General features: G+C 36.8%; 1 protein-coding gene across 5 annotated transcripts in view; it reads right to left on the reverse strand.

The window, feature by feature from the left end:
* Nucleotides 1-6,910: 6,910 nt before the first annotated feature.
* garnl3 (GTPase activating Rap/RanGAP domain like 3) overlaps nt 6,911-25,230 on the reverse strand; it is a 141,266-nt gene continuing 122,946 nt past the window's right edge. For 3 of the 5 annotated variants that reach the window (XM_030149735.1, XM_030149734.1, XM_030149736.1), the window contains exons 24-31: nt 25,132-25,198; nt 24,686-24,793; nt 22,994-23,112; nt 19,033-19,168; nt 15,127-15,186; nt 11,870-12,088; nt 10,938-11,058; nt 6,911-8,593 (exon numbers count right to left, since the gene is read on the reverse strand). In XM_030149735.1, coding sequence (XP_030005595.1) covers nt 8,428-8,593; nt 10,938-11,058; nt 11,870-12,088; nt 15,127-15,186; nt 19,033-19,168; nt 22,994-23,112; nt 24,686-24,793; nt 25,132-25,198 — 996 coding nt within the window. In that variant the 3' untranslated portion in view covers nt 6,911-8,427. The remainder of the gene's footprint in view (nt 8,594-10,937; nt 11,059-11,869; nt 12,089-15,126; nt 15,187-19,032; nt 19,169-22,993; nt 23,113-24,685; nt 24,794-25,131; nt 25,199-25,230) is intronic. The other 2 variants (XM_030149739.1, XM_030149738.1) reach the window with 1 other exon arrangement.

The following is a 25,230-nucleotide window of genomic DNA, read 5'->3' on the forward strand; positions in this document are numbered from 1 at the left end:
TCATAATAACCTATGAATTATGAAAACTAAAATGAGTTTGACACCCCTGCTCTAAAATGCTGAGTGTAATGGAAGTTTTGTGGCTTTTTTTTTTTTTTTTATGTTTGTTTTTCCATTCCACATTGGATGAAAATATTGGAACACCTCTGTTTTCTTTGCCCCTGGTCCATCCAGACAGAGAGCACAGTTTTTCTTAGATAACCTCCAGCTATTGTTCTGTGGGTGTGGGTAACGTCACACAGTTTCAGGAAAACTGCAGAGATATCCATGTTAACTCTTTAAACCCCTGAGACATTATTTCAGGTAAACGTCCTGCTGTGCATTAGTGTCTGTTTCAGGTTCATAGAAGCTGCTGTGAGTATGTGCGTGTGTTCCTTTTCTTCAGTGGTTTTGTTTTACTGTGTGTTTTAGGGTCAACACAGGGTGAAAAAACAGGAAAAGACAAAGAGAGGAATTGAAATTTGAAGGTTTTGACTAAAGAAGGCACCCAGAATGTACATCAGTAAGAGATTTAGGATGTTTAACATGAACTGTGAACTGGAACACACTGAACAACAAGTATTAATACCTTCAAATTTGAACTTCGAAACTTTAAAACCTGAACTTCAATCAGCATCGTCTTAATCAAAATTTAAAAAGCGTCTGAAAAGGACTTTAATTCATGAAAAAATATAAGGCTGTATGTCATTTGATTTGTATTTGATGATTTGTAATTTGATTTGCATTTTTATTCTTTTTACTTTAGTTTATTATTTCAGTTATATCGTATTTTTAATTCTTCTGTGTCTTTTTTGTTTTTTTCCCTGTGTATTGTTTATTTCCGGGAGGTATTCACATAAGCCTTTTTTTGGCTTCTATTTTCCCCTGCACAATGATGTTACTTCTTTGAATGTTGTTTTTAAAAATTTTCTCTTGGTGTTTTATGATGTGCAAATAAATAAATAAATAAATGCCAGACATAGTATGCATTAAAACATTAGAAATGATTTATAAAGTAAAAAAAAAAAAATATTGTTCCAAATATCATTCAAGAGTTCTTTAAATTAAGAGAGAGTAACTATAATTTAAGACGTTTTTATATTTTTGAATGTATGAAACTGAGGACAAATGTGAAGTCCAGATGTATTTCAGTTGTGGGTGTGAAATTCTGGAATAGACTTGATGATGAATTTAAATTGTTCACTTCTCAGAAAAAGTTTTTAAAAATGTCCTAAGTATAAGACCATTCAGGAATATTAAGTGAAGATGGTAGATGTGTTTTTGTTGTTACTGATTCTTTTGTTTTAATGCAAATCCTCGATGATGTACACATTTAATTTAATGTAAGTGGTGTGTCAGGTGAAAAGGATTGGCAAAAAATAAGCTTTTGCTTCTAGCCTATTCCTTTTTTTTGTTTTTTGTGTTTGGTTGTTGTAATGTATGCAGTGATTACTGTGCAAGCCGAAAATAAACCATTCATTCATTCATTCATTCATTCATTCATTCATTCATTCATGTTTGAATTTTGGCCCTGTAGTTTTTGTTTTGGGGATTTTTTTTTTTTTTTTTCAAAATCAGTCCAGCTGCTTTTTGACACCTGGTTAGTTAGACTTAGTTAATTAATCAGTAAGAGATACTTTATTTCTCCCGAGGGAAATCCAAGCATCCGGCAGCAATACACACACTAAATACACAAAGCACAATAAATACAAATGCAAATAAGCAACGTAGAAAAATACCCTCTTACTCCTAAGACTATATATACAAAAGACTAAAAACCAAATTTCAAGTCAAGATACTGCTAAAATAAAATAAAATAAAATAAAATAAAAATGACTTTATTTATACAGCACCTTTAAAAACTGAGTTTAAAAAGTGCTTTGACAGACAAAGGAAAAGTGCACAACAGCAGAATAAAAACATAGAAAAGAACACAACACAATAAAAGAGATAAGTACAGCAAACACGAAAATATGACAAACTTTGAATGTATTGTAGTGGAGAGGGCAGAAATAACAGAACATGATGCTGTCAGATCAATGCAAAATGAAGGAATGGAATAAAACAACATCATGTATGTCAGTGTAAATGAATAACCAAAACAGGGTCAAATTAAATATTCAACAATACAAAAATTAAAAACATTAAAAAGAGACAACATCCCATAAAAGCAAGTCTATAAACAATAATATGAAATTATTATTATTATTATTATTATTATTATTATTATTATTATTATTATTATTTCCTATTTTTTGAGTGGGCAGTTTGGTTGAATTACAAAAAGTAGTGACATGGTCAAAACTAAGTAAAAACAGTAAAAAAAAAAAAAAAGGAAAATCTCGAGAACACTGCAAACAACAGGAACAACAAAAAACGACAAGGAAAATTGTGTAAAATAAAAAAAAAAAAAAAAAGCCCAAACCATCTATTTTTATAGCAAGTTGGTCTCACTCACTGCTCTTTTACCCCTCATTACACAATTGATGGAGGGTGCACTGAGCATGCTCAGATATCTGTGGAAAGAGCAGGGTCTATCCTATCAGCACATTTTGAAATGTTTCCTATTGAGCAATACGGTTGAATTTTTAAAATAAATCATACATTCAGAACATTCACCACAGACACGTCAGGGGTCAAAGGGTTAAAAAAAACACTTCAGATGTAAGTTTTTGCTCTACGGTGGTAGATGCTTGAGTCTCTGCAGGCATTACTAAACAGGAATAATGTGATTCAACTTTGTGCAGAGAGCAAATTGGGTTTGGCCTCCTGTATAATCACATCCGAACCCCTCATTAACCTACAAGACAGCCCAGGTGGTCCAGAGTAAAGGCTGTGACTTTTGGAGTTTTCCTATAATTACAAGAGGCACATACACTTTAATTTGGTCAAAATTAAACCCTTAGTTGTAGTCTGTGAAATACCCATGACACAGCAATTCACAACGATGACAGAAGTAGAACGTGTGTATAGGTCACGACTGCTAACTCATCCTTTCTGATCAAAAAGTTAACATTTTCACATGACATCATCATTTAGTCACTAGATGTGCAGTTGAACTGTATGCGTAAGCTGCGTGTAGAAGTACTGGCACAGAGAAAGAACAGGGAAAGTCCATGAGTCTGACTGAGCTGTCACATGTCAGGACAAGAGATGAAGCAATGGGCATCCTGACAGACAGTGTGTGCGTGTGTTTTCTTTTTGCATTTCTGCTTTCAGAGAGAGAGAGAGAGAGAGAGAGAGAGAGAGGAAATGGAGAGGCCAGTAAAGGGCCAGGGTTGGATTCAAAACCACTGCATGATGTGTTATACGCACGCTAACAGGTGAAATAATGATACACGTAAGAAATGTTTTTTTCCACTTTGAAAAACAGTGACCTTTGAACTCTCGGGCATAATTGCACAAAAAAACTACCTCATTACTGTTCTATGGGAACAGGGGTACAATGGAAAACTGTTTTCTCTTAATACAGTTCTGTGCTTCATCTACAAATGCACTCACGTTATGAAATAAGGAAGCACTATATTGATTCTGTGCAGAAATACTGTTGAGTTCTCTGAGCTCATCTCAGATGGACTGAAAGACTGTGGAAACACAAGCTGTGCTCAGATCAGTCCATGTCTCGTAAAACAGAGATGCAAAGACCAGGTGCAAAAGCATCATCTGTGATGGTCTGGGGCTGCATCAGTGTCTGATCTGCAAATGTGTGGAGGGACCATTCATGTGAAGCCATAAACTGGAATTTTCCAGAGCTATATACTGCAGTTAAGTCAACATCTTTCCCCTAAAGTAGTAGCATAGTAGAGTTTATTCATAGTTATTTGAACAGGATGATGCCAGGCCTGATTCTGTACCAGGTCCAACAGTGTGGCCTATTAGTCAGACAGAGCCAGGACTGAACAGTCCTGATGCGGTCCACATCCTCCTATTGGACGTCACTGAATCAGACAATGGTCACCACAGACTGTTACAGCTCAGGACGTGGAAACAGTGGGAACAGGCAAAAATCACACCTGTACAAATCTAACCATTGTTTGTTCTCAAACTTTGAACTTTTCTAATGATTTTTTTCAATTCTACATTTAATTACATTTGTACCATCAGCTCTTTTAAAATTCAGTGGCAAACATTAGATTAACCTAACCTTTCATGGCTCTACACACAGTTTTAAATTAACTGTACGGCTTTGCTCATGCCAGTAAAATGGAACCTTTTAGAAGTTAAAAGGTTTCCAAACTAAACAGATACCTTAGAGCTGATACAATTATCTGAGAATACCAAGTTTAAGTTACATTTACGCTGAGGGTGCAGACATTATTGTATCTATTGTACAAGAAGCTCTTTTAGAGTAGTTCTTTAGCAAGTGTCTTTTAGAGTATTTATATTAACCTTAATGTCAACCTGGATACTAAGCCACTGTTGTGTTTTGGTCTGTTTGTTTTTTGTCTTCTTGTGCTGTATGTAAAGATGCTGAATACTTGAATTTCCCTCGGGATTAATAAAGTATCTATCTATCTATCTATCTATCTATCTATCTATCTATCTATCTATCTATCTATCTATCTATCTATCTATCTATCTATCTATCTACCTACCTACCTACCTACCTACCTACCTACCTACCTACCTACCTACCTCAATTCAGTTTTACTTTCTATTAAGTCCTTTTTTGGTGCATTGCACCAACGGCCGACTTGTACCTGGCATCAACACCACGTGTCCAAACACAGTTCGGATTATTTCACTTGTCAACATTTGTTCATCCATTGATGAGTGTTTAATTAAAAACTCAGTAGGAAGTTTTTTCAATTATTCGGCCAACGTTGAATATATTCACAACTAAACAAATTCACAATTAAATTCAAATTCACTGCATAAGGCACAGCAAAACAAGTGGCAGAAGTCAAATTTCATAAATATTTATTACATATCAATGAACAGAATCGACTACTTTCACAGCAGTGGTCTACAGCACTTGTTTAAAATAATTGCTCAAATAATAATAATAATCATAATTATCATAATAATAATATAGTTCAGTTTCATTTGAGGCCACATTTGATACACAAACATTTACAAGTAGTACTTGGCATTAAAAACGATGGCGATACAATATTTTAAGACACTTGGTGTTTTTTTTGTTCATTTTCTTTCGTTTTGATATCACAGAGAGGTTCAGCAACAGTCTAAACAGTAAATATTGATTCAAATACAAAACAAAAGACAAAAAAAGTGAAAATGCCAAGGGGAGGTAGAAATAAGGAGTACTTTACAGAAATACAGAAGAAATAGTAACGACATAAGTGAGAGAAGAAGCAGCATCATGAACTGTAACTGCCAGGCATTCCTCAGTCACCCACACACATTCAGCTAGAAACACTCCATTATCTTTGTAAAAATCCCCACCCACCCTGTTCTTCTTCTTTTCTTCTTCTTTTCCCTTTTGTGTTTTCTGAGTTACATTATAGTGTTGGAGGGGGTTCACACAGAGAGCAGAGGGAAGGACAAAACTGGAAAAAGAGCCTTGTGGAAGATCTGAGGGGTTTGCTGTCATAAAACCCCCACATGAGGGCGCTCTACTACCCACATGAGCCAAAGAGGAGTGCCAAAAACTCTGTTTGTTTCCCTTCTAGACAATAGATGCTAACAGCTGATTGCCTAGTGATATTTTCCTTGTTATCATATTAGATGCTGCACTGATTCACAAATTTCTTGGGGCTCAATGTAAAGAACTGCCAACACATCCATTGGAGTTGTACATTTCAGTATGCATATAGAATCCTATTGCAGTTTAAAGCCCAAACATGTCAAGATTAGCATCTTTGTGCAAGTGCAGGCACCTCATGAGTCACCATACTGCAGGCATCCCTCCTGCCAGCTTGTTAATTGCAGTTAATAGTTCACACCTAGACTGAGCCTCTGCAGAGGTGACGGAGCAACAAGGGACGCTGAGGTTCACATGCTTTTGTAAAGTATATTTTACTTTTTAACATTTACTTCACACCATTACAGTCTGAGGCAGGATTTGCTTAAAGTGAATATTACAAACTCTAGTTAGGTTAACTGTAAAGTACAACCTCCAAGTCAAATTAAGGATGTGTTTGATGATTCATTGCAATGTGCAGCTGTAGTTGTTGTGTCCTTGGACAAAAAGAGATGGTGATAGCACATGAGAAGCTAAACACTGGAAAAAATCTAAACCTTACCAAGTGTATTTTTCTCATTTCAAGTCAAAATATCTCATGACACTTAAAATAAGACATTATCACCTAAAGAGTAACTTTTCAGTGAGATATAATAAGTTATTTTTAGACGAGAGATCTTCAAAATCTTATTTCAAGAAATCTTTCAAAGATAATTTTCACTTGTTCCATTGGCAGATTTTTTTTTGCTTAATTCAAGATTTTTTTTTTTTTTTTTTTGCTTAATTCAAGAAAAAAACTCTGCCAATGGAACAAGTGAAAATTATCTTGGTAAGATTAAAATAAGATTTTCAAGATCTATCGTCTAAAAATAAGTTCGTATATCTCACAGAAAAGTTACTCTTTAGGTGATTATGGCTTATTTTAAATGGGAGGAGATATTTTAATTGTAAATGAGAAAAATACAATGGGTAAGATTTAGATTTTTGCAGTGAAAGCAGGTCTGGAAATTAGTGAATCATCCTATTATTCATATACTCATCAGCCCCTGCAGCAGTTGTCTCAAAACACTGTTGATATCTGGGCTGAAGAGCACATACGTGAGCCACTGACATGAAAATCCCAGTAGATATTTGTTTTAACAGAATGTTATCAAAGTGAGTATCAGATCCTTGAGATAGCATTTCCCTACTTAATTTTCATGCACAAAATTTATGCTTTTGATATTTTGTGCCCTGCTGTGATGTGCATTTAGTAGCTATTTGTCAGCCTCACAGATTAATAAGATGTTTTTACAAAATGTCAGTATCAGCAGAATTTGGTGCTGATAGCGGCTGATGGGTAGTATTGGCTGTCTAAACTGAGGGAAATACATAGATCAAAAGGTAAAAATCTCTCATGATCATTCTGGTGTTCACCATTTCAGATTTTTATGTATTACTTTAAAGTTCGTTTCAACTGTTATTTGGTTGGGGGAATATTTTTCTCAGTTCTTAACAACTGTTATGATGTTGGTCTTTAAAAAATGTACTTTTAGAGGAGGCCTTTTAGTAAAAACACTCATTTGCAGTCAAACGGAACAGAGATCTGCTTGAGTTGGTTGAAGCACTACACATTGCAATACAACTACTTGAAGAAAACATGAGTGCTTTTGATTTCTACTGACCTTGCTTTCAGTTACTGTCTTGATCTTGGTGTTGTAGTGCAGTACTCTTTACTTACAGTTGCAGAAAAACACCATCACCTCTGGAAAAAGCAAGATTTACTAGCCTTTCAGGAGATGTTGTCATGTTGTCTTGAGCTGTGGTTTTCTTTTCTACGCTCATCACACTTGACACCTCACGATTTCTAAAGAGGCTGTTTGGCGCAAAAGACACAAGGCCATGCAGATTTACTGTTGCCTCAGGGATATGGGGGCAAAATGTTAGCATATGGCTTTGGATCAACAGTATGGATAATCGTTATCCAAACTGAATGAAACTGCGGGCCTCTCAAGTCATCTAATGTGGACTACAGTCATGGCTGCTACTGTCAGGCACCAGATTATGGTGGCTGTTTATAGGTGGAGTTCAGTGGAGGATGCTGGGAAATGGCACTTGTGGGAGACTTTGCCTCCAGCCCTGTCTACCTGTGCACTGTGAAGAAGGTGAATAAAAAGGACTAGTATGTGCAGAGAGCATAAAACATCATACTTTTACTAAATATGGGAATAAAATGGATTTTTATAATATATCTATAAATATGCATTACAGGCATGACAGGCATACACGCCTGTCACTGTATATGCACCTTCATGTATAAACAGATGTACACATACATATTCATATCATACAACATTTTAAAGTGGATTGGAAATAATCACATAATATACAACACATACTGAGCTCTAGCAACGTCAGAGAGCATTGTGAATGCAGAGATTTTTGTTAGGTGTTGTGGTAGATATACATTCACTTTGGGGTTTGGGATCAAACCACTAACATCTCAAAGGCTGTTGCAGAACTCTGGATAAACCACGGCATGTAGCACAACGTCATCGCCTCTTTGGGTTATTTGCTGCAGGGCAACACAAACACCCAACACATAGGGGCTGAGGGGCCGCTCACAAAACAAACACAGACACATGTTCCAGCTCCCACTGTGCTCATCTTGTCCGACAGACGGGGAGATGATACGGGGGATATAAACAAAAGACAAGGCAACGGAAGTGAAATGACAACAAATGAAAAACAAACCAAACAGAAGACAGACAAAATGGTGACAGGACAGGAATGGGTGGGCAGAGAAGTGCACGATGGGATTGTCTTCACTTTAGGTCCAGGACATCTTCTTCGAAGGATGTGGGGAGGGCGAATGCGCTGGCGAGAGGCGGGCTCTCCTCTCGCAGTAGCGCTTTCTCTGGCTCGGCCTCTGAACCGGACGAACACTGCCGCTGGATGTTCAGCTCTGATTCAATGGACTCTGACGCTGACCTGAAGAGGACAGGGTGACACCATATGAGCGCTAATACTAGCATTTCAAGCCAGAGGTGTTTCTAAGGCAGTGTTTTTCAACCTTGGGGTCGGGACCCCATGTGGGGTCGCCTGGAGTTCAAATGGGGTCGCCTGAAATTTCTAGTAATTGATAAAAATAAATAAAAAATTACTAAGAAAAAATATATGATGAGTTCAGAGAGACGATCCCAATATATAAAAGACATGACAAACTCTGAAGCTGAAACTGCAGCACTGTGGTTCTGTTTATCTGTCAAATGTTCATTGTTTCAGATGCTGCAGCTCTTTCATGATTCATAGTTTGAGTTATTGTTTGTTCAGTATTAATTCAGGCTTTTCTGCCTCCGTCCATAATATACATTATTCAGCCTAAATATCGTCTAAAATTAATATTTATTTGCAACATAGTATAGCAAAATATTACATGAACAAAAACAAATTAATTTTAGCAAAAAAAAAAAAAAAAAAATCTCCGTTTTGAATGTCTGGGGTTGCCAGAAATTTGTGATGTTAAAATGTTAAAATAGGGTCACGAGCCAAAAAACATCAGGAACTACTGTTCTAGGGTGACATTTTTGGGGGAACATTTGGATTATTTGAGTGGGAGGTTCCAATGGGGTGGGGATGGGGGGGTGGGGGGTGTAGGAAGAAGAAAAAATAAGAAAAAAATTACAGTCTTATCAATGAGCAACAAAGAGTACTCTTACCTTTACAGAAATACTCAGCCTGTACTCAAACCCATACAGTGAAATTATGATGTCCAATAATTTTTATTTATTTACTTTTAACTTATTAACTGAAATATTTAACTTTTTAACTGACCAGCAACAAATACGTATTGTGCCTTGTGTGTTAAATGTTGGATGTTATACGTATGTATGAATGGTTTTTTAGACTTTAGATCTTTTATGGAGGTGCACCCCAATTTCATTGTATGGAAATACCATGATAATAAAGTCTCTTATCTCTGTAAAATATATCAATTCAACTTAGTAACTAGGAAAGATCACAAATATGAACAAATATTGGACTGGACTGTTATTAGATCATCTACAAAACAGATGGGTATATAATTTCACTAGAACCAAACAGTATTCCAGTCAGAAAAAAATTCTAGAGTAGTCTTGCATACATATACATATAGAGGAAATTCACATTATTAACTATTTTTTTTTTATTTATTTTGAACATGCAAAGAAGCAAAATAAAACAAAATGAAGCAAAATAAGACAGAAAACAAAATAACATTTAAATGAACAGAATCTATCTTCAGGTACGTGCAAGTATAAACTATAAATGCTAGTTCTTGCACTGTGATATATTTAGTACAACAACTCATGACTGATAGATGATTCCTATATGTGGGCAGTAGAAAGGAAAAGTCCCTAGAAACCACATTTTATGAAAAATACGAACAGTAGTCAATCATTTCATCACTTACACTTGGAGTTTGTCAGTTTAAACAAGTCATGGTTTGTCATAAAACTGATTAAGTATGAGACTGTTATGAGTTAAAATAATCAGAAAGACTAACACTCCCCAAAAAGTCACATAAGCGTCTCAGCTTTCTCACTCCACAAATTGCTCCGAGTCACTGAAGATGCTTCTGCAGCTTCAACATGACCAGACTAGTGGTTTCCACCTGTTTTAATACTTTTTCATTTTTGAAGAACAAGTCGGTATGTATTGAAGTGATGAGAAACAGATGCTGTCCACAGAGCGGTTTCATAAAAATACAAATAATGATGCAAAAGTGATGGAAAAGGTGCGCTACCTGGACTCCAAAAACACTTTTTGTTAGATGTGTGTCTTTACATTTGGACATACATGTATTGAGAAAACAACAAAGAGCTCCATTCTGTTTTAAAATCTTCATTCATCAAAAATCTGTCGATGGAACAAGTTAAAATTATCTTGGTAAGATTTCTTGAAATAAGATTTTCAAGATCTATTGTCTAAAAATAAGTTCTTATATCTCATTGAAAAGTTACTCTTTAGGTGATTATGTCTTATTTTAAGTGAGATATTTTGACTAGAAATGAGAAAAATACACTTGGTAAGACTTTGATTTTTGCAGTGTGTATCATGTGTTAGGAGAGATTCTGTCCATTGATCTGTTTAACACAAAACTGAAGGATTCTTTACAGTTTTTGCCATAAGCTGTAACTTGGCTTAAATGATCTTTTACACTGACAAACGTGTAAATGGGAACACAATTCAGACGGGATCCCCTTTGTCTGCTGTTCATATATTTTCTGAAGTCAGGCCATGCGGGTGAGACTTCGGCTCTGGTCTGTTAGACTCATAACAATGTTTTATTCACCTGTCGCTGTTTGTAGACGTCAGTGCTCGTGCTTTGGGCTCTTCTTCAGTGTTCTTCTTGCTCATCTTCCTCTGTTTCACTGAGCCACCGTCTGATTTCCCACTTGGTTCTTCTGTCAAGCCTTAGGTGGAGTATGATAAAAACCAGTGGACATTACGCTGTGTCTTTACCGACAGTGAATTTCTGTTTATGGGTCAAAACACAGTATTCAAAACCTCTCTGAAGGGGACATTTTAGAGACAATTTGACAGATTAGTGTTGCTAAATGACCCACATTTTTACTTTTAAATTCATTTTTACTTTAAATTATATTATATTTACTTTATATTGAAATAAATGTTGGAATGGTAATCAATTAAAGCTCGCTCTCTGATAGGACATTACTGTGTTTTGACCCTATAACATAGGGGTGTCAAACTCATTTTAGTTCAGGGGCCCCATTCAGCCAAATTTGATCTGAAGTGGGCCGAACCAGTAAAATAATAACATAATAATATATAAATAATGTCAACTCCAAAATTTTCTCTATGTCTTAGAGTGAAAAAAGTAAAATTAAACAAAGAAAATGTTTACATCTACAAACTATCCTTTCAAACAATGTGAATAACATGAATAAACTGAAAAAATAAGTGTAATTTTAACACTATTATGCCTCAGTTTATCATTTCCACATGTACATTACAACTTACAGATCACAGTGGATCTACATATGCACAAAACATTTAATATCAGGCAGAATATTGTTAAAATTGTACTTACTTCTCTTAAAACATTTCAGGTTGTTCATATTTGTTTAAGTTATTCACATTTTTTTGTGAAATTATACTTTGTTTTACTGTAAATACATGAAAATATTTACATTTACAAACACAGACGCTCTCTGATGGGACATTACTGTGTTTTGACCCTTATATAGTATTTGATATTCGTACCCAGCAGCTCCTTCCGTGTGCGGCTGGCTATCTCTTTGATCTCCATGCGAGACAGCGAAAGCGAATGTGTGGCAGAGATGAGTGGGGTGGGGGGCACCATGGCGGGGGCTGGCGTGGTAAGCACTTTGTTGACCAGAGGGGACTTGAGGGGTCGTTCAATGCTGCGGCCCACCAAGTTACACAGCGGGATTTTGAAGATGTGCTTACATGATGTTTCACCTTCAGACAAGAAATGCAGAGAAGGAAGGAGAGGTGGAAAAACAAGAGAAAGCAAAGTCAGGAAGAAGAAGACAAGAGGAGGTAGGGTAATAAGAGGAGGAGATGAAACAGGAGATAAAAAGAGCAAAGATGATGAACAAAATGATCCAAGGAGAGGACTGTGGCAGTTAATGAGCAATGTAATGAAACACCTAGCTGAAGCACAACTGTGTTTTTGAAGTCTAATTAATTCAAGTATATCAAACTCTTTTTGCTTTGCTGGAAGTCACCTTTTATCAGAATTTTGTCTTTTCATGTGGAAAATTAGTACTAACCCTCTCAGTGGTGCATTCAAGGACCAATCAGCCATGTCAAATGTCAACAACTGTGCTGCAGTACTGCCAGAAAAATCAAACCAACAACACAGACATATAAAAATGCAAAACATACCGGAGTTCCCTTGAATGCAACACCAGAGATAGTTTTCAAAAGGTCATAGGTGTCGATGTGGATTTTCATATTAACTAATGGCTGCCAGGAATATAGACAATTAACATGAAAAGTAATATAACCGTTTTAATGTAAAGTTGTTTATGCACTTAAATGTGCAAAAAAACAAAAAAAAACAAAAAAAAAAAAACAAGTGCAAACTAGGGATGTAACGATATGAAAATTTCATATCACGGTTATTGTGACCAAAATTATCATGGTTATCATTATTATCGTGGTATTATTGAAATTGGGCTCAAAATGTTCAAAAAGTACTTATAAACACACGGAAATAATTTAACCAGGTTGTATTTTGAAAACAAAACAAAAAAAAAATTGGCACAATGCACTTTCTGTTGGCAGAAACATTCAAGTATTAACCCTTAGGGGTCTGAGCCTATTTTGGCCGTTTTTGAGTCCTTTTGGTTTTGCCTTTATATACTATATAAACAAATGTTTACTATACCCATGTTTGGTATCTTTTTTTTTTTAGCACAGCTTCATCTATCTCATCTGTCTATTATTTTTTTCACTTTAACCTACTATAAAAACACAAAAGGACAAAAAACACAAAAAAATATATAAAATCCGATTTGAAAAATGTATATAATTTATGGCACAAATAACACAAAGACGCTTAACGAACCTTTTCAAAGATTTTAAAAGTGAATATTGGTTCCAAATATTTGGTATGTCAAATCAAAATTGTAATAAATTAAAATTATACTCAAATATTTGACATAAAAGCAGATCTTTACACAGGCGTTTTCTCTGGAAAAGCACAGTAATCAAACATGGTTATTGTGATACTTAGAATTTAAACGGTAAAACTAACTGTTGGCAATTTTACCATGGTTTATTGTTATACCGGTAATCGTTACATCCCTAGTGCATACAAACCTGAATTTTTTCCACTCACTCACTCACTCACTCACTCACTCACTCACTCACTCACTCACATTCCTAATAGACTCTTGTCTGGAATTAGACCGCAAAATGCAATAAAAACCCTTATCTTCCAGTGAAGACACTTTAAAATAACTGATAATCCAATTAGAGAAAGTATGTGTTGTGAAAATTAATCATCCCTACTACATCCAGTTAACGTATCCATCTGCCATCTGCAGCAGACCATCTCTGACTATCAGTATTTACATTCTATTTGGGACATATTAAATGGACGTTTTTAAAGTTTCTGAAATGCCTGAATAAAACTGCAGTATGCAAAGCAACAGTGCCCAATGGTGCCACTAGGGGGCAGTGTTGCAGTTCGACAGCCACACTGTGACTCCCATTGAGACAGGACTGCTTGTAAAAAGATGAGACTGAATCAATGTGGAGGCTGAGCTGCACAAAGAGGATCGTCTCATCTGAAATGTCAGCAGGTGAGAGGTGAGTAAAAGAGCCACAGAGAAAAACAGAGGGTCAGCGCTGATGTTTGACAGGTACACTGTGTTTGGGTTGTTACACATCCTCTCTCCTGTGTCTGTGATGTCAAACAGCAACGGCAAAATGCAGAGAAGCATGCAGTTATTATTATTATTTTTTTTTTTTGGAATATATAATCATAAGAGATCAGTATATTCCATGTATGTTTCTGGACCAGGGGAAGTGTCACATTGCATCACACTGGCAAAAATTTGACAAATATTTTTGCAAACTGCGATCACTCAGGACTAATTGGCATCAGATTCATCAGAGCAGAAAGAGGGAGTTTTGGTGTGGGTTTTTTTTTGGACGTGCTGTGTGTTTAAGCCAGTGGTCGTAGGTGGCGACAAGCAAGCCACATCAGTAACAGCATCTTATTCACGTTACTGATGCGATTACATCAGATGAAACCCTCCCCAAGGAGCAGATACAGCAGGCGCACAGGCAGTTAGAGGAGGAGATTTTTGTCAGCACCCCTTCTATCCTTCTCTTCCTTCTTTAAACCCCCCCACCTCATCGTGTTTCCCCTGTGCTGTCCATACCTCCCCTGCCCAGATGGTGACACCGCTGTTTGGACTACCACTTTGGATCGAAGAGAGGGCTGACAAAAGTCTCCATGGCGACAGTGCAATCTGTAAATCATGCTGCGGCAGACGTGTCTTCTCCTTCCCTCTTCCCTTTTTCCCTTTCCCTTTTTACCCCCCCCCCACCCTCCTTGTCTCCCATCCTCTTGCTTGTACACAACCCCTCCCTTCCCTCTTGCACTCATGCATACCTTTTCTGCGTCCCCCCCCCCCCAACCTCCCTCTGTAATTCTGAAACCCTTCTGCCTTGATCGACGTTATCTTCTCCTCGGCTTCACTCTTTACTCTCCATATCACCTTTTTTTCTCCCTCTTATTCTTTCCACACTCTGCTGTAATTAGTTAGAAAAAAGGGTGGTGATGGTGACGGTGTGGGGGGGGGGCGGAGGAGGGGATGGGGAAGACATAATGTTCACTTAACATTCAACCAACGTTCAAGTCAACATGCCGCCTTGGAGCAGATAGGGTGATACACTCTGGGAACACGTGCATGTTAGTAGGGCAGCATTATGAGCGTTTTCATGGACTGAGGAGGAGTTGTGGGAAAAGCCTGCAGTACCTTCGGCATCCTTAGACATGTACAGGGAAAGCTTGGTACCATAGGGGATCCGTATAGAATCTGAACCAAGAACGAAGAAGAGGGGGTTACACAAACTGAACACACCACAGTGCTTACATTTAGACACACACATGCACGCGCTCACACAGGGGCACGCGATAGATCGTCTGGGATTACGACTCCCTGTGATGCAGAACCTCATGTAACAGCTAAACAGGAAAGAAAATGAGAAGCCTTTTGAGAGAAATGATTACCCCAACCAACCTAAAAGCATAAAGCCCATCCTCAGCTAATTGCAGCAGTGACAGCCAAACCTTCCTCCCTGTTAGTATTAATGGGACCTGTAAATATTCACTCCCCTCTGGAAAAAAAAAAAAAAAAAAAATTGCAAAAAAGAGACTGCTTTGATGGTGCGTCAAAAGCCACACGAGCAGAAAAATGGTTTTAAAAGCTGCTTTTGTTTTCTCTCAAGTCGTGTCCTTTTATTGCGGCCAATTACATGCATGTAAAGATGGCTGTTAACACAAGTCACATTCTAATGAACTGCGCTGACGTCGCCGTCATCAATCAGTCTGCCGGTCACGCTGAATGACAAACCTGTATGTCATTAACAGAATTAACGGCATCTGCACATCACAAATAGGCCTCGTTTAAAAGACGCTTGTGTCAGTCGGGAGGAGGTCAGTCAGAGCGACGGCCGGGGGCGGGGGTAGGGGGAGTTTGAATGGTCCAATATACAATGACGGATGGAGGAGGGAGTGGTAGTGAGCTTTGGGGTTTAGGGAAAGGGTTCGTATTGATCCTTAACCATCCTTGAAAACATCCTCTGAGAACACTTCATTGTGTTTCCTGAATGGTGGGTAGGTATGTAGGTGATTTGTCTCTGTCACCTGGTTGTCAGGGATCATGTCATTTAAGATTTGAGGCCATGAGCTGCATCATTAGGTCGAGCAAATTTTTATTTCTATAACCAAATACCATGGATCACCAATTTGCTTCAGTCTGTGCAACATATAACAACCTCTATCCTTAAGTTCTTTAAAGGTGCGGGAGACTTTCGTGACCAATTTTCCATCAAATCTGTCAAACCTCAGTCATATCCTCAGTATCATGAATCTGTAAATCTGTCTGTGATTGCTCACCTGAATCTCTTACATTACGGTGAACAATTTCGAAGTGTCATCCACCATAAACAAACCACATGTTTACAAACAGAGCCGGGAGGTAACTCTAGCATCTTCGGAATTTTGTCGTGACATGTATTGTGGGAAAGGGAGGTTCACGCAGCCACTTGACAGCAGCAGCGGCAGCGCAAACATATGGTATTATTTGGATGAAACAAACACGATGCGGAAAAGGCTGAAATGCGGAAACGGCTGGAGGAATAAGCATAGAGGGAAGGGAGCTCCTGCCGTTTCCGCGTTGTGTCTGTTCCGAAGATGCCCGAGTTACCCCCCGGCTCGGTTTGTAAACACAGGGTTTGTTTATGGTGGAGTACACTTTGAAATTGTTCACCGTAATGCAAGAGACTCAGGTGAGTAATCACAGAAAGACTTACAGATTCATGATACCGAGGATATGACTGAGGTTTGACAGATTTAATGAAAAATTGGTCATGAAAGTCTCCCGCACCTTCAATCAGGAAAAACACCAAAAACGCCTTCAAATTTAAACCTCAGATCCCTCTTCCAGTGTTATGTAATTAATCATAAGTGATATTGATTGTTTTAATAAATATTTCTCAACTCCTACCTCTGCTGCAACCACAGCTTTCCATTCAATAATCTGTGATATACAGTCGTGGAAAAAATTATTAGACCACCCTTGTTTTCTTCAATTTCTTGTTCATTTTAATTCCTGGTACAACTACAGGTACATTTGTTTGGACAAATATAATGAAAAAATCTCACAACACGCCATCGCTGCTGAGGTTGGATGCAGTACTTAGAACCTTCTTAAGATCCAACAGTGCGAAATGTAAATTCTTGCAATTTTTCAACTGGTCTAAAAATTTTGATCATGAATTATGTATGAATGGACATAAAAGGAGAATCTACCAGTGAGTCTTTACAAAGCCTGAAACTTGATGTAAATGTTTACAAGAGATCCAGAAATACAGTTGCGGAAAAAATTATTAGACTACCCCTTGTTTTCTTCAATTTCTTGGTCATTTTAATGCCTGGTGAAACTAAAGGTACATTTGTTTGGACAAATATAATGATAACAACAAAAATAGCTCATAGTAGTTTAATTTCAGAGCTGATATCTATCCATTTTCCATGGTTTTCTTGATAATAACTTAAATCACTTAAGTTCTTACATAATTAGCTATGGCATTGTACTGACTAAAACAGTGCTTTTAGGCATTCCATGTTTTTTTTTCTGTCTGTTTTAGTCACATGATACACACAGGAGTTAGTACTTGATTGCATAACCGTTGTTTTTGATGGCTTTTGATGGTCTAATAATGTTTTCTGTGACCGTATATAAAAAATCTGCCACATTTCCATCATTTTCTAATTTCCTTTAAGTGTAATAATATGAAATCCTCTTAAAAAAAATGGCAGTCTTGTCCATCAAGGTCACATGAGCCTGACTAATTGCTAACCCCAATGATGCATTCACTGCCAGGATGACAGGATGCTACGAGAGCTCAGCTGGTGTGTAATACATTTCTATTTTGGATTTAGCTTGTCAAAGCATTATGCGTCAACGGTTCAGTCAAAGAGGTCAGGGGTCTCTGAATATACCACCACAGAGAGAACTATCTCTTGTACTGCAATGAAATAAAAACAGTTAACTTTGTTGTACTGGATTATCAATCTTATGTTTACTGTAAGTTCTCTGCAAACTGATTTTCACATTTTGATGAAATCGACAGAAACAAATGGCTGCTACATCACAGGTTATTCATCTGAAAGGCTTTGGTTAATAGACTACTTGTAATGTAAAGTGTAGAAGATTGGTAGGAAATATGAAATAGAAAATATGAAATCTTTCCCCAGTGGCATTAGCAGTAATGGTGACACTTTTATCACATTTCCCTATTAGTTGTAACAGTATTAGTTAGGGCTGTAAGAAAATATCGGTTCTGCAATATATCACGATATTTCATTTCACAATACTGTATCGATATTAAAAAGTACTGCATTGATATTTTTAGGTATTTATTCAAATGCAGATATTGTGGAGGTTCATTTTTGTTTTTCTTTTTTGTTTATATTTTATTTATTATTATTTTACACTCTTTTATTAAATGTTAGTTCCTTTGTTGGGATTGCATAAAATAATGTTCTGATGTTAATTCTGAACTAATAGAACATGAACATTTGAGGAGGATCTTAATCTGTAATGTCTGTAAAACATAATTTCAGTTTGAACACAGGAACATTTTGTGATATAACATACGATCCTGTTGGGATCAAATAAACATGTGTTTAGTATTTGTGCATATTTATGGCATAATTCAATTCTTTAAGGAAATAATCATTTAAAAAAAGAAACAAACAAAAAATTGCCTTTTAAACAGTATCATGATATATCGTTACGTGATCCTAGTATTGTGATTTGTATTGTATCACCAGATTCTTCCCAATACACAGCCCTAGTATTAGTTATGTCAGTATAATATGAGAGAGAGAGTGATGTAATAGTCATGTCTGAAATTCAATATCATACCCCCAAAAATTTTACTATTCAACTGTGGGAATCTCACTTAAACCCTGCAGGAGAAAGACTGCGTTTAATGAATCATTTTGCTGAGACAAGTTTATGCAAATGGATTTCAAGCTGTCGGCCGCATCCAAAGTCAAACAGGTCTGTAGGCAACATAGATATTATAAAATCCTCTACTAGTGAAACATTAGTATCGACATCCTCTGCTATTTTTCAGCGCGTAGGGCTTACCATCCCCGAGCGGCGAAGGGAACACTGGCATCTCATATCCGGTGGGCGTCTGTGGGGAGCTCTGGGAACTGGTGTCCCTTGAACTGCAGTTGGAGGCTGAACTCACAGGAGCCGATGAGACAAAATAGATGTCCGACTGGGGGCGGGAAAACAGTACATGAGCAGAGAATGGGATCAATACAGAGAGACACAGGAAACAACAGAGAAGGAACAATGAGGACCTCAGAAGGTGAAGCAGAGAACAGAAAACTAGACGCACAAATGAGGATAAAGAAGAAAAGTATTTGCAATAAGGTGCAATGTGGCCTCTTTCAGATTATCAGTGTATATGAATTACGGGTGTATTATTGCTTTGTTGCCATGAAGATTGCCAGCCATATTTCCCTCTGGGGTAATAAAGATTGATTGAAATGAGAAGGCTGAGACAGCTATTTCTAAAACGCAGAATGGGGCCTTCTACCGCTGACAACATTTAGAGGCTCTAAGTGCTCTCGCTGTAGTGAAACCAAATTGGACGCAGTCAGACTAATTATTACATAACTTATGATTTAATGAAGAACTTATGTTAGTCTGGGTCTGGTGAGTCTGAGCGTGGACTTGACACATGCTTCAATAAAACCTCCATATGTCTGTGTTCTTGGTTTCAACCATTAACTGGAGGTTTGTCTTCTCTTACAATAACAACAACAAAAAATGCCTTAAACAGCAATAACACTTGCATGGTAGGAACATGATAGCAAACACAGTCGAAGGTTAGTGTATCCAGCTTGTCAAGGATTCTAAAAACCAAAGGCCCGGACCGACTACAGTCAGAATTAGTTCAGAATCTGTTAATCAATCAGAAGTATAATAAAGAGTAGCAGGAAAGAAATTATTAATACAACTAAAAAGAGAGAAAGAAAAAAATATATGTTAGGGCTGTCAAACAATTAAAAATTTTAATCAGATTAATCACAGGGTTGTTGTGGATATATTTTAATTAATCACAATTAAATATTCATTTTTAATCTATATTAATCACGTTTCATTTTGCATGAGCAAACAGACTCAAGAAAGAAGGGAATATATATGCACTTAACTTGTTTATTAAATCAAATCAAAATCAAATCAAAGTTTATTTATATAGCACTTTACAACAACATAAAGGAGCCCAAAGTGCTTTACATCTAAAAGCATGATTAAATTATAAGATAAACAGGTTAATCAAGTGCCATAAATATGCATAAAGCAATAGGACACAACACACAGTGATAAAAGAGAGCACAGATTCAAACCTAATAGTGTCTCAGTGGTAAGGGCTCAAAGCCAGTCTAAACAGGTGAGTCTTTAACCTGGACTTGAACAGGGGCAGGTCGGTGAGGAGTCACAAGTCAGGAGGCAACGAGTTCCACAGTTTTGGTGTAGCAACAGCAAATGAACGTTGAAGGTGTTATTAAACACCTCCAACAGTTTCAACAAAACAGCTTGAAAAAACTGTTCCATCTTGTTTTTTTTGTCCTCATATTTCCATCCAGAGGACCAATGTGCTGTTTAGCGTCTTCCATCTTTATGGGTTGGTTCTGCTGCCTGTCACTACCAAATCAACTGCCGATTTGCACATGTGTGACGCTAACTCTACTTGGACAAACTGCCCAAAATGTGCTGTCAGAGACATTCAGAGTCATTCTGCTGCAGATGGGTTAATTGCGTTAAAATTTTTAATCAGATTAATCATGATGATGGATTACTCTGTGTTAATGCGTTAATTTTGACAGCACTAATATATATACTATATGCATACACACATACATACATATATATATATATATATATATATATATATATATATATATATATATACACGTATATATATATATATATATATATATAAAAACACTATTAAGACACACTTAAAACTAGAGCTGAAATGATTAATCGACTCACAGTGATCCAAAAAAAATCATTCAACCACAATTCTCCTGAATCAAAGATTTGTTTCCTTCATTTCTCTGCTGTTAAACATTGGTTCCACTGTTGTGTTTCACACGGACGCTTATTGTGATGCACAAAGAAGCTTCAATTCAGGAAAACTGCAATAGAATATTTCCCTTCAATCAATTTGAGTCGATTAATCGAATTGTGAATTTTTGCATTCGCTTCAATAATAATAATAATAATAATAATAATAATAATAATAATAATAATAATAATAATAATAATAATAATAATGGATTGGATTTTATATAGTGCTTTTCTAGACACCCAAAGTGCTTTACATTATTGATCCATTATTCATTCACTCTCACATTCTCCCTCTGGTGGTGGTAAACTACATCTGTAGCCACAGCTGCCCTGGGGCAGACTGACAGAAGCGTGGCTGCCAATTCGTGCCTACAGCCCCTCCGACCACCACCAAACATTCATACACATTCATACACAAGTGTGAGTGGCACTGGAGGCAAGGAGGGTGAAGTGTCTTGCCCAAGGACACAACGGACTGACTAGAATAAAGCGGGATTCGGTTACTGGACGACCCGCTCTACCACCTGAGCCATGGCCGCCCCAATTAGGTGCTTCAAGCACCTAATCGATTAATCGGTTTCAGCTCTACTTAAAACAGTAATTTGTACAATATGTACTAGACAATATAATATCAATATGATAATTAAAGAAATATACATAAATAAGTGGGCAAAAATATAGTTGTGTGTAATTATAATTATGAGGTCATAATGAGGAATTATACAGTCTGTGGCCACAGGCTGGAATGATTTCCTGTGTGGTTCAGTGGTGCATTTGGGCGGAATCAGTCTCTCACTGAATGTGCTCCTGTGACTGACCAGCATGTTATGAAGTGGGTGAGTGGAATTGTCCGATATTGTCTTAGTCTTGGACAATATTCACCTAGAGTCCAGCTCCATCCCCACAACGTTACTGGAAAATCTTATGAATCTTGTAGTATCTGTCTTAAATATCTCAATATACAAAATGCACTGTGCTAAAAAAAAGCCAGTAAGACTGTCACATACATATGTATTCTCCTTTCACATTAATACATGTTCACCCACACACACATATACTTGCCCTTCACATGCATATACGTACTTCCTTCTTGCATACATGTATTAATGTGCAGATGTAAATACTTAAATGTGGGAAAGAACATGTATGTATGCCTACGAGAAAATATATACATGCTAGAACAGGGGTGTCCAAGTCATTTTAGTTCAGGGGCCACATTCAGTTAAATTTGATCTGAAGTGGGCTGAACCAGTACAATAATAACATAATAATAATATATAAATAATGACAACTGCAAACTTTTCTCTGTTTTACAGTGAAAAAAGTACATTTACATTATGAACAGGTTTACATCTACAAATTATCCTTTCAAAAAAAGGGAATTATATGAACAAACTGAAAAAAAAGTGTAATTTCTAACAATATTCTGCCTCAGTTTATCATTTACACATGTTCATTATTAACTTACAGATCACAGTGGATCTACAAATACACAAAACATTTAGTAACAGGCAGAATATTGTTAAAATTGTACTTAGTTCTCTTAAGACATTTCAGGTTGTTCCTATTTGTTCAGGTTATTCACATTTTTTGTGAAATTATACTTTGTTTTACTGTAAATACATGAAAATATTTACATTTACAAAGAGAAACATGCGGAGTTGTCATTATTTCTATGTTATTATGGTAGTATTTTACTGGTTTGACCCACTTGAGATTGAATTGGTCTGACTGTGGAACCTGAACTAAAAGGACTGTTAATATCTTAGCTTTTGCTTTTCACAAATTCATCCTAAGGGCCGGACCGGACAATTTGGAGGGCTGGATTTGGCCCCCGGGCCGCATGTTTGACACCTGTGTGCTAGAGTAATCTGTATGCATGTGACAGAGATAGAATGGATTACGTCATAATCATTATTCTATATTAACTGTCATGTACTCAGGAGGTCAATATACTGACCCTTGAAGCAGACAACTGTAGCTCTGGAACCACTGCTGTGTACACAAGGTTGCCATTGACCACCAGTCGAATCTCAATGGAGTCCGTTGTGAAGGCCAAGATGTAGGGAAATGCACAAACTGCAAAAACATAAGGAACAGCATTAGGAGGGGAATGCACAAAGGTCTACACATTTATAGTTGAGGGTACATTAACTTTGGGTGACACTCAAAGTAGGAGGTGACAGTAATGCACCTTCATACTAGATTACACTTGGTATAAAATGGAAGAGGAGTTCTGAGTAAATGAGTAGATAATAGGGGTGTAAGAAAATATCGGTTCTGCAATATATCGCAATATTTCATTTCACAATACTGTATCGATATTAGAAAGTACTGTATCGATATTTTTAGGTATTTATTCAAATGCAGATGTTGTGGAGGTTCATTTTTGTTTTTTGTTTTTCTTTTCTGTCTTTATTTGATGTTGTGACATTAGTTATGAACTACTAGAATATGAACATTTGAACAGGATCTTAAACTGTAATGTCTGTAAAACATAATTTAAGTTTTAACACAGGAACTTATTTATTTATTTATTTATTTATTTTTTAATTTTATTTCGAACATGCAAAGAAAATAAAACAAAACAAAGCAAATTAAGACATAAAAAAACTAACATTTAAATGGACAGAATCTATCTTCAAGCACATACAAGTCTGAATTTTGCATGGTTTTGCATTAGATCCTGTTCTGATCAAATAAAAATGTGTTTAGTACTTGTGCGTGTTTCTGGTGTAATTCAATTCTTCCAGGAGATAATCTTTTACAAAAACAAACAAAACCAATAAAAAAATTGCCTTTTTAACAGTATCGTGATATATCATGATATATCGTATCGCGATCCTAGTATTATGATTTGTATCGTATCGCCAGATTCTTGCCAATACACACCCCTAGTAGACAATAGACATTTCTGTGTGGTAATACACCGATACATAACATAATTACAAATATTATTTACACGTATTATATTTCATTAGAACTTTTTCAATGCACTTAGATTCTGTTCACTGACCTTTAACTATATTAGTGAAAAAAAGTTTTTAAGTTTGCTCACAGTCCCACAATGGAGGACATTTAATACTTTCACCCAGAATGGCATTTTGAAATGTCGTCATTAGTCAGTGAAATATGCAGAATAATGAGAGAGATAAGAATCGATCCTCCTGGTTCTGTCGCTCTCTACCACAGCTCGTCCAGTAATAGGCAGTAGCTGAGTGGAATGAATGAATTTTTCAAGTGAGAAGCAAAAGACTGTTCCATATGTTGTACCTCCCACTATATCAGCTGTTTTTGCACTAACAGCTTCCAATACGTTTCAATGTGTGCTTGTGTGTTCATGGGAAAAGACTGCACTTTGAAGGACATGCAGCAGCTGTTATCAACAGGGTCATGGGTTTAGTACCAATTAGGTTTACTTTTCATCACCTTCTGCACAAATAACAGAGATACACAAGTGAATGTATACGTGCGCGCACACATGCACACACACAGAAGAAAAAAAACCCACACACATAAAAAAAACAAATAATCACACAGACCATTTGGATGCTTGTGGCTACACATGGTGTTACCATGGAGACAGCAAGCTCCAGCCAGGCCAGCAGCATGGGCAGGGTGGGGTTCAGGCACTGTTGCCATGGCAACCTACCAATAGCATTGGGCATCTGGTTCCAGCTGAAGTGGAAGTCGGAGGTGTTGGACTGGATCATCGGTGTGGAGCCGTTGAAAGGACAAACTTTTTTATAGTAACAAATATCTGTGGAAAAACAAGGGCACGTGTTATTGCCAAATTAATTAATGCTTCTATTTATTTACTCTTTGTTTTGTCAGCTATGTTGCTCAGGGAAAAGAGCAGCATTTAATGAAATATTACAGCTATTTGTCCTTTTACTCAGATGGAATAAGCAAACGCAAAGAGATGCATTTTGCCACTATTAATGATTACTGTTAACACTCAGGGGCAGATATTTGTGTGATTTCTATTCTAGAGAGGCGCACTGTTGGAGGGAAAAGATAAAGGCTCGGCTTTGACTTTACAGACAGGGACCTGAATCAAATAACATCTGAGGCAATCAGGGTTTAAAGGAGACTCACAGTTGTAACACAACAGCAGGCCCGCCTCCCCGTCTTCATAAACATCAATGGCTGCTACAAAATTTACCTGTAGGCAAAGACAAGTCAATTGAGGGGAAT

The sequence above is a fragment of the Sphaeramia orbicularis genome, chromosome 12 (genome assembly GCF_902148855.1).
Source record: "Sphaeramia orbicularis chromosome 12, fSphaOr1.1, whole genome shotgun sequence".
NCBI classification, from domain to species: domain Eukaryota; kingdom Metazoa; phylum Chordata; class Actinopteri; order Kurtiformes; family Apogonidae; genus Sphaeramia; species Sphaeramia orbicularis.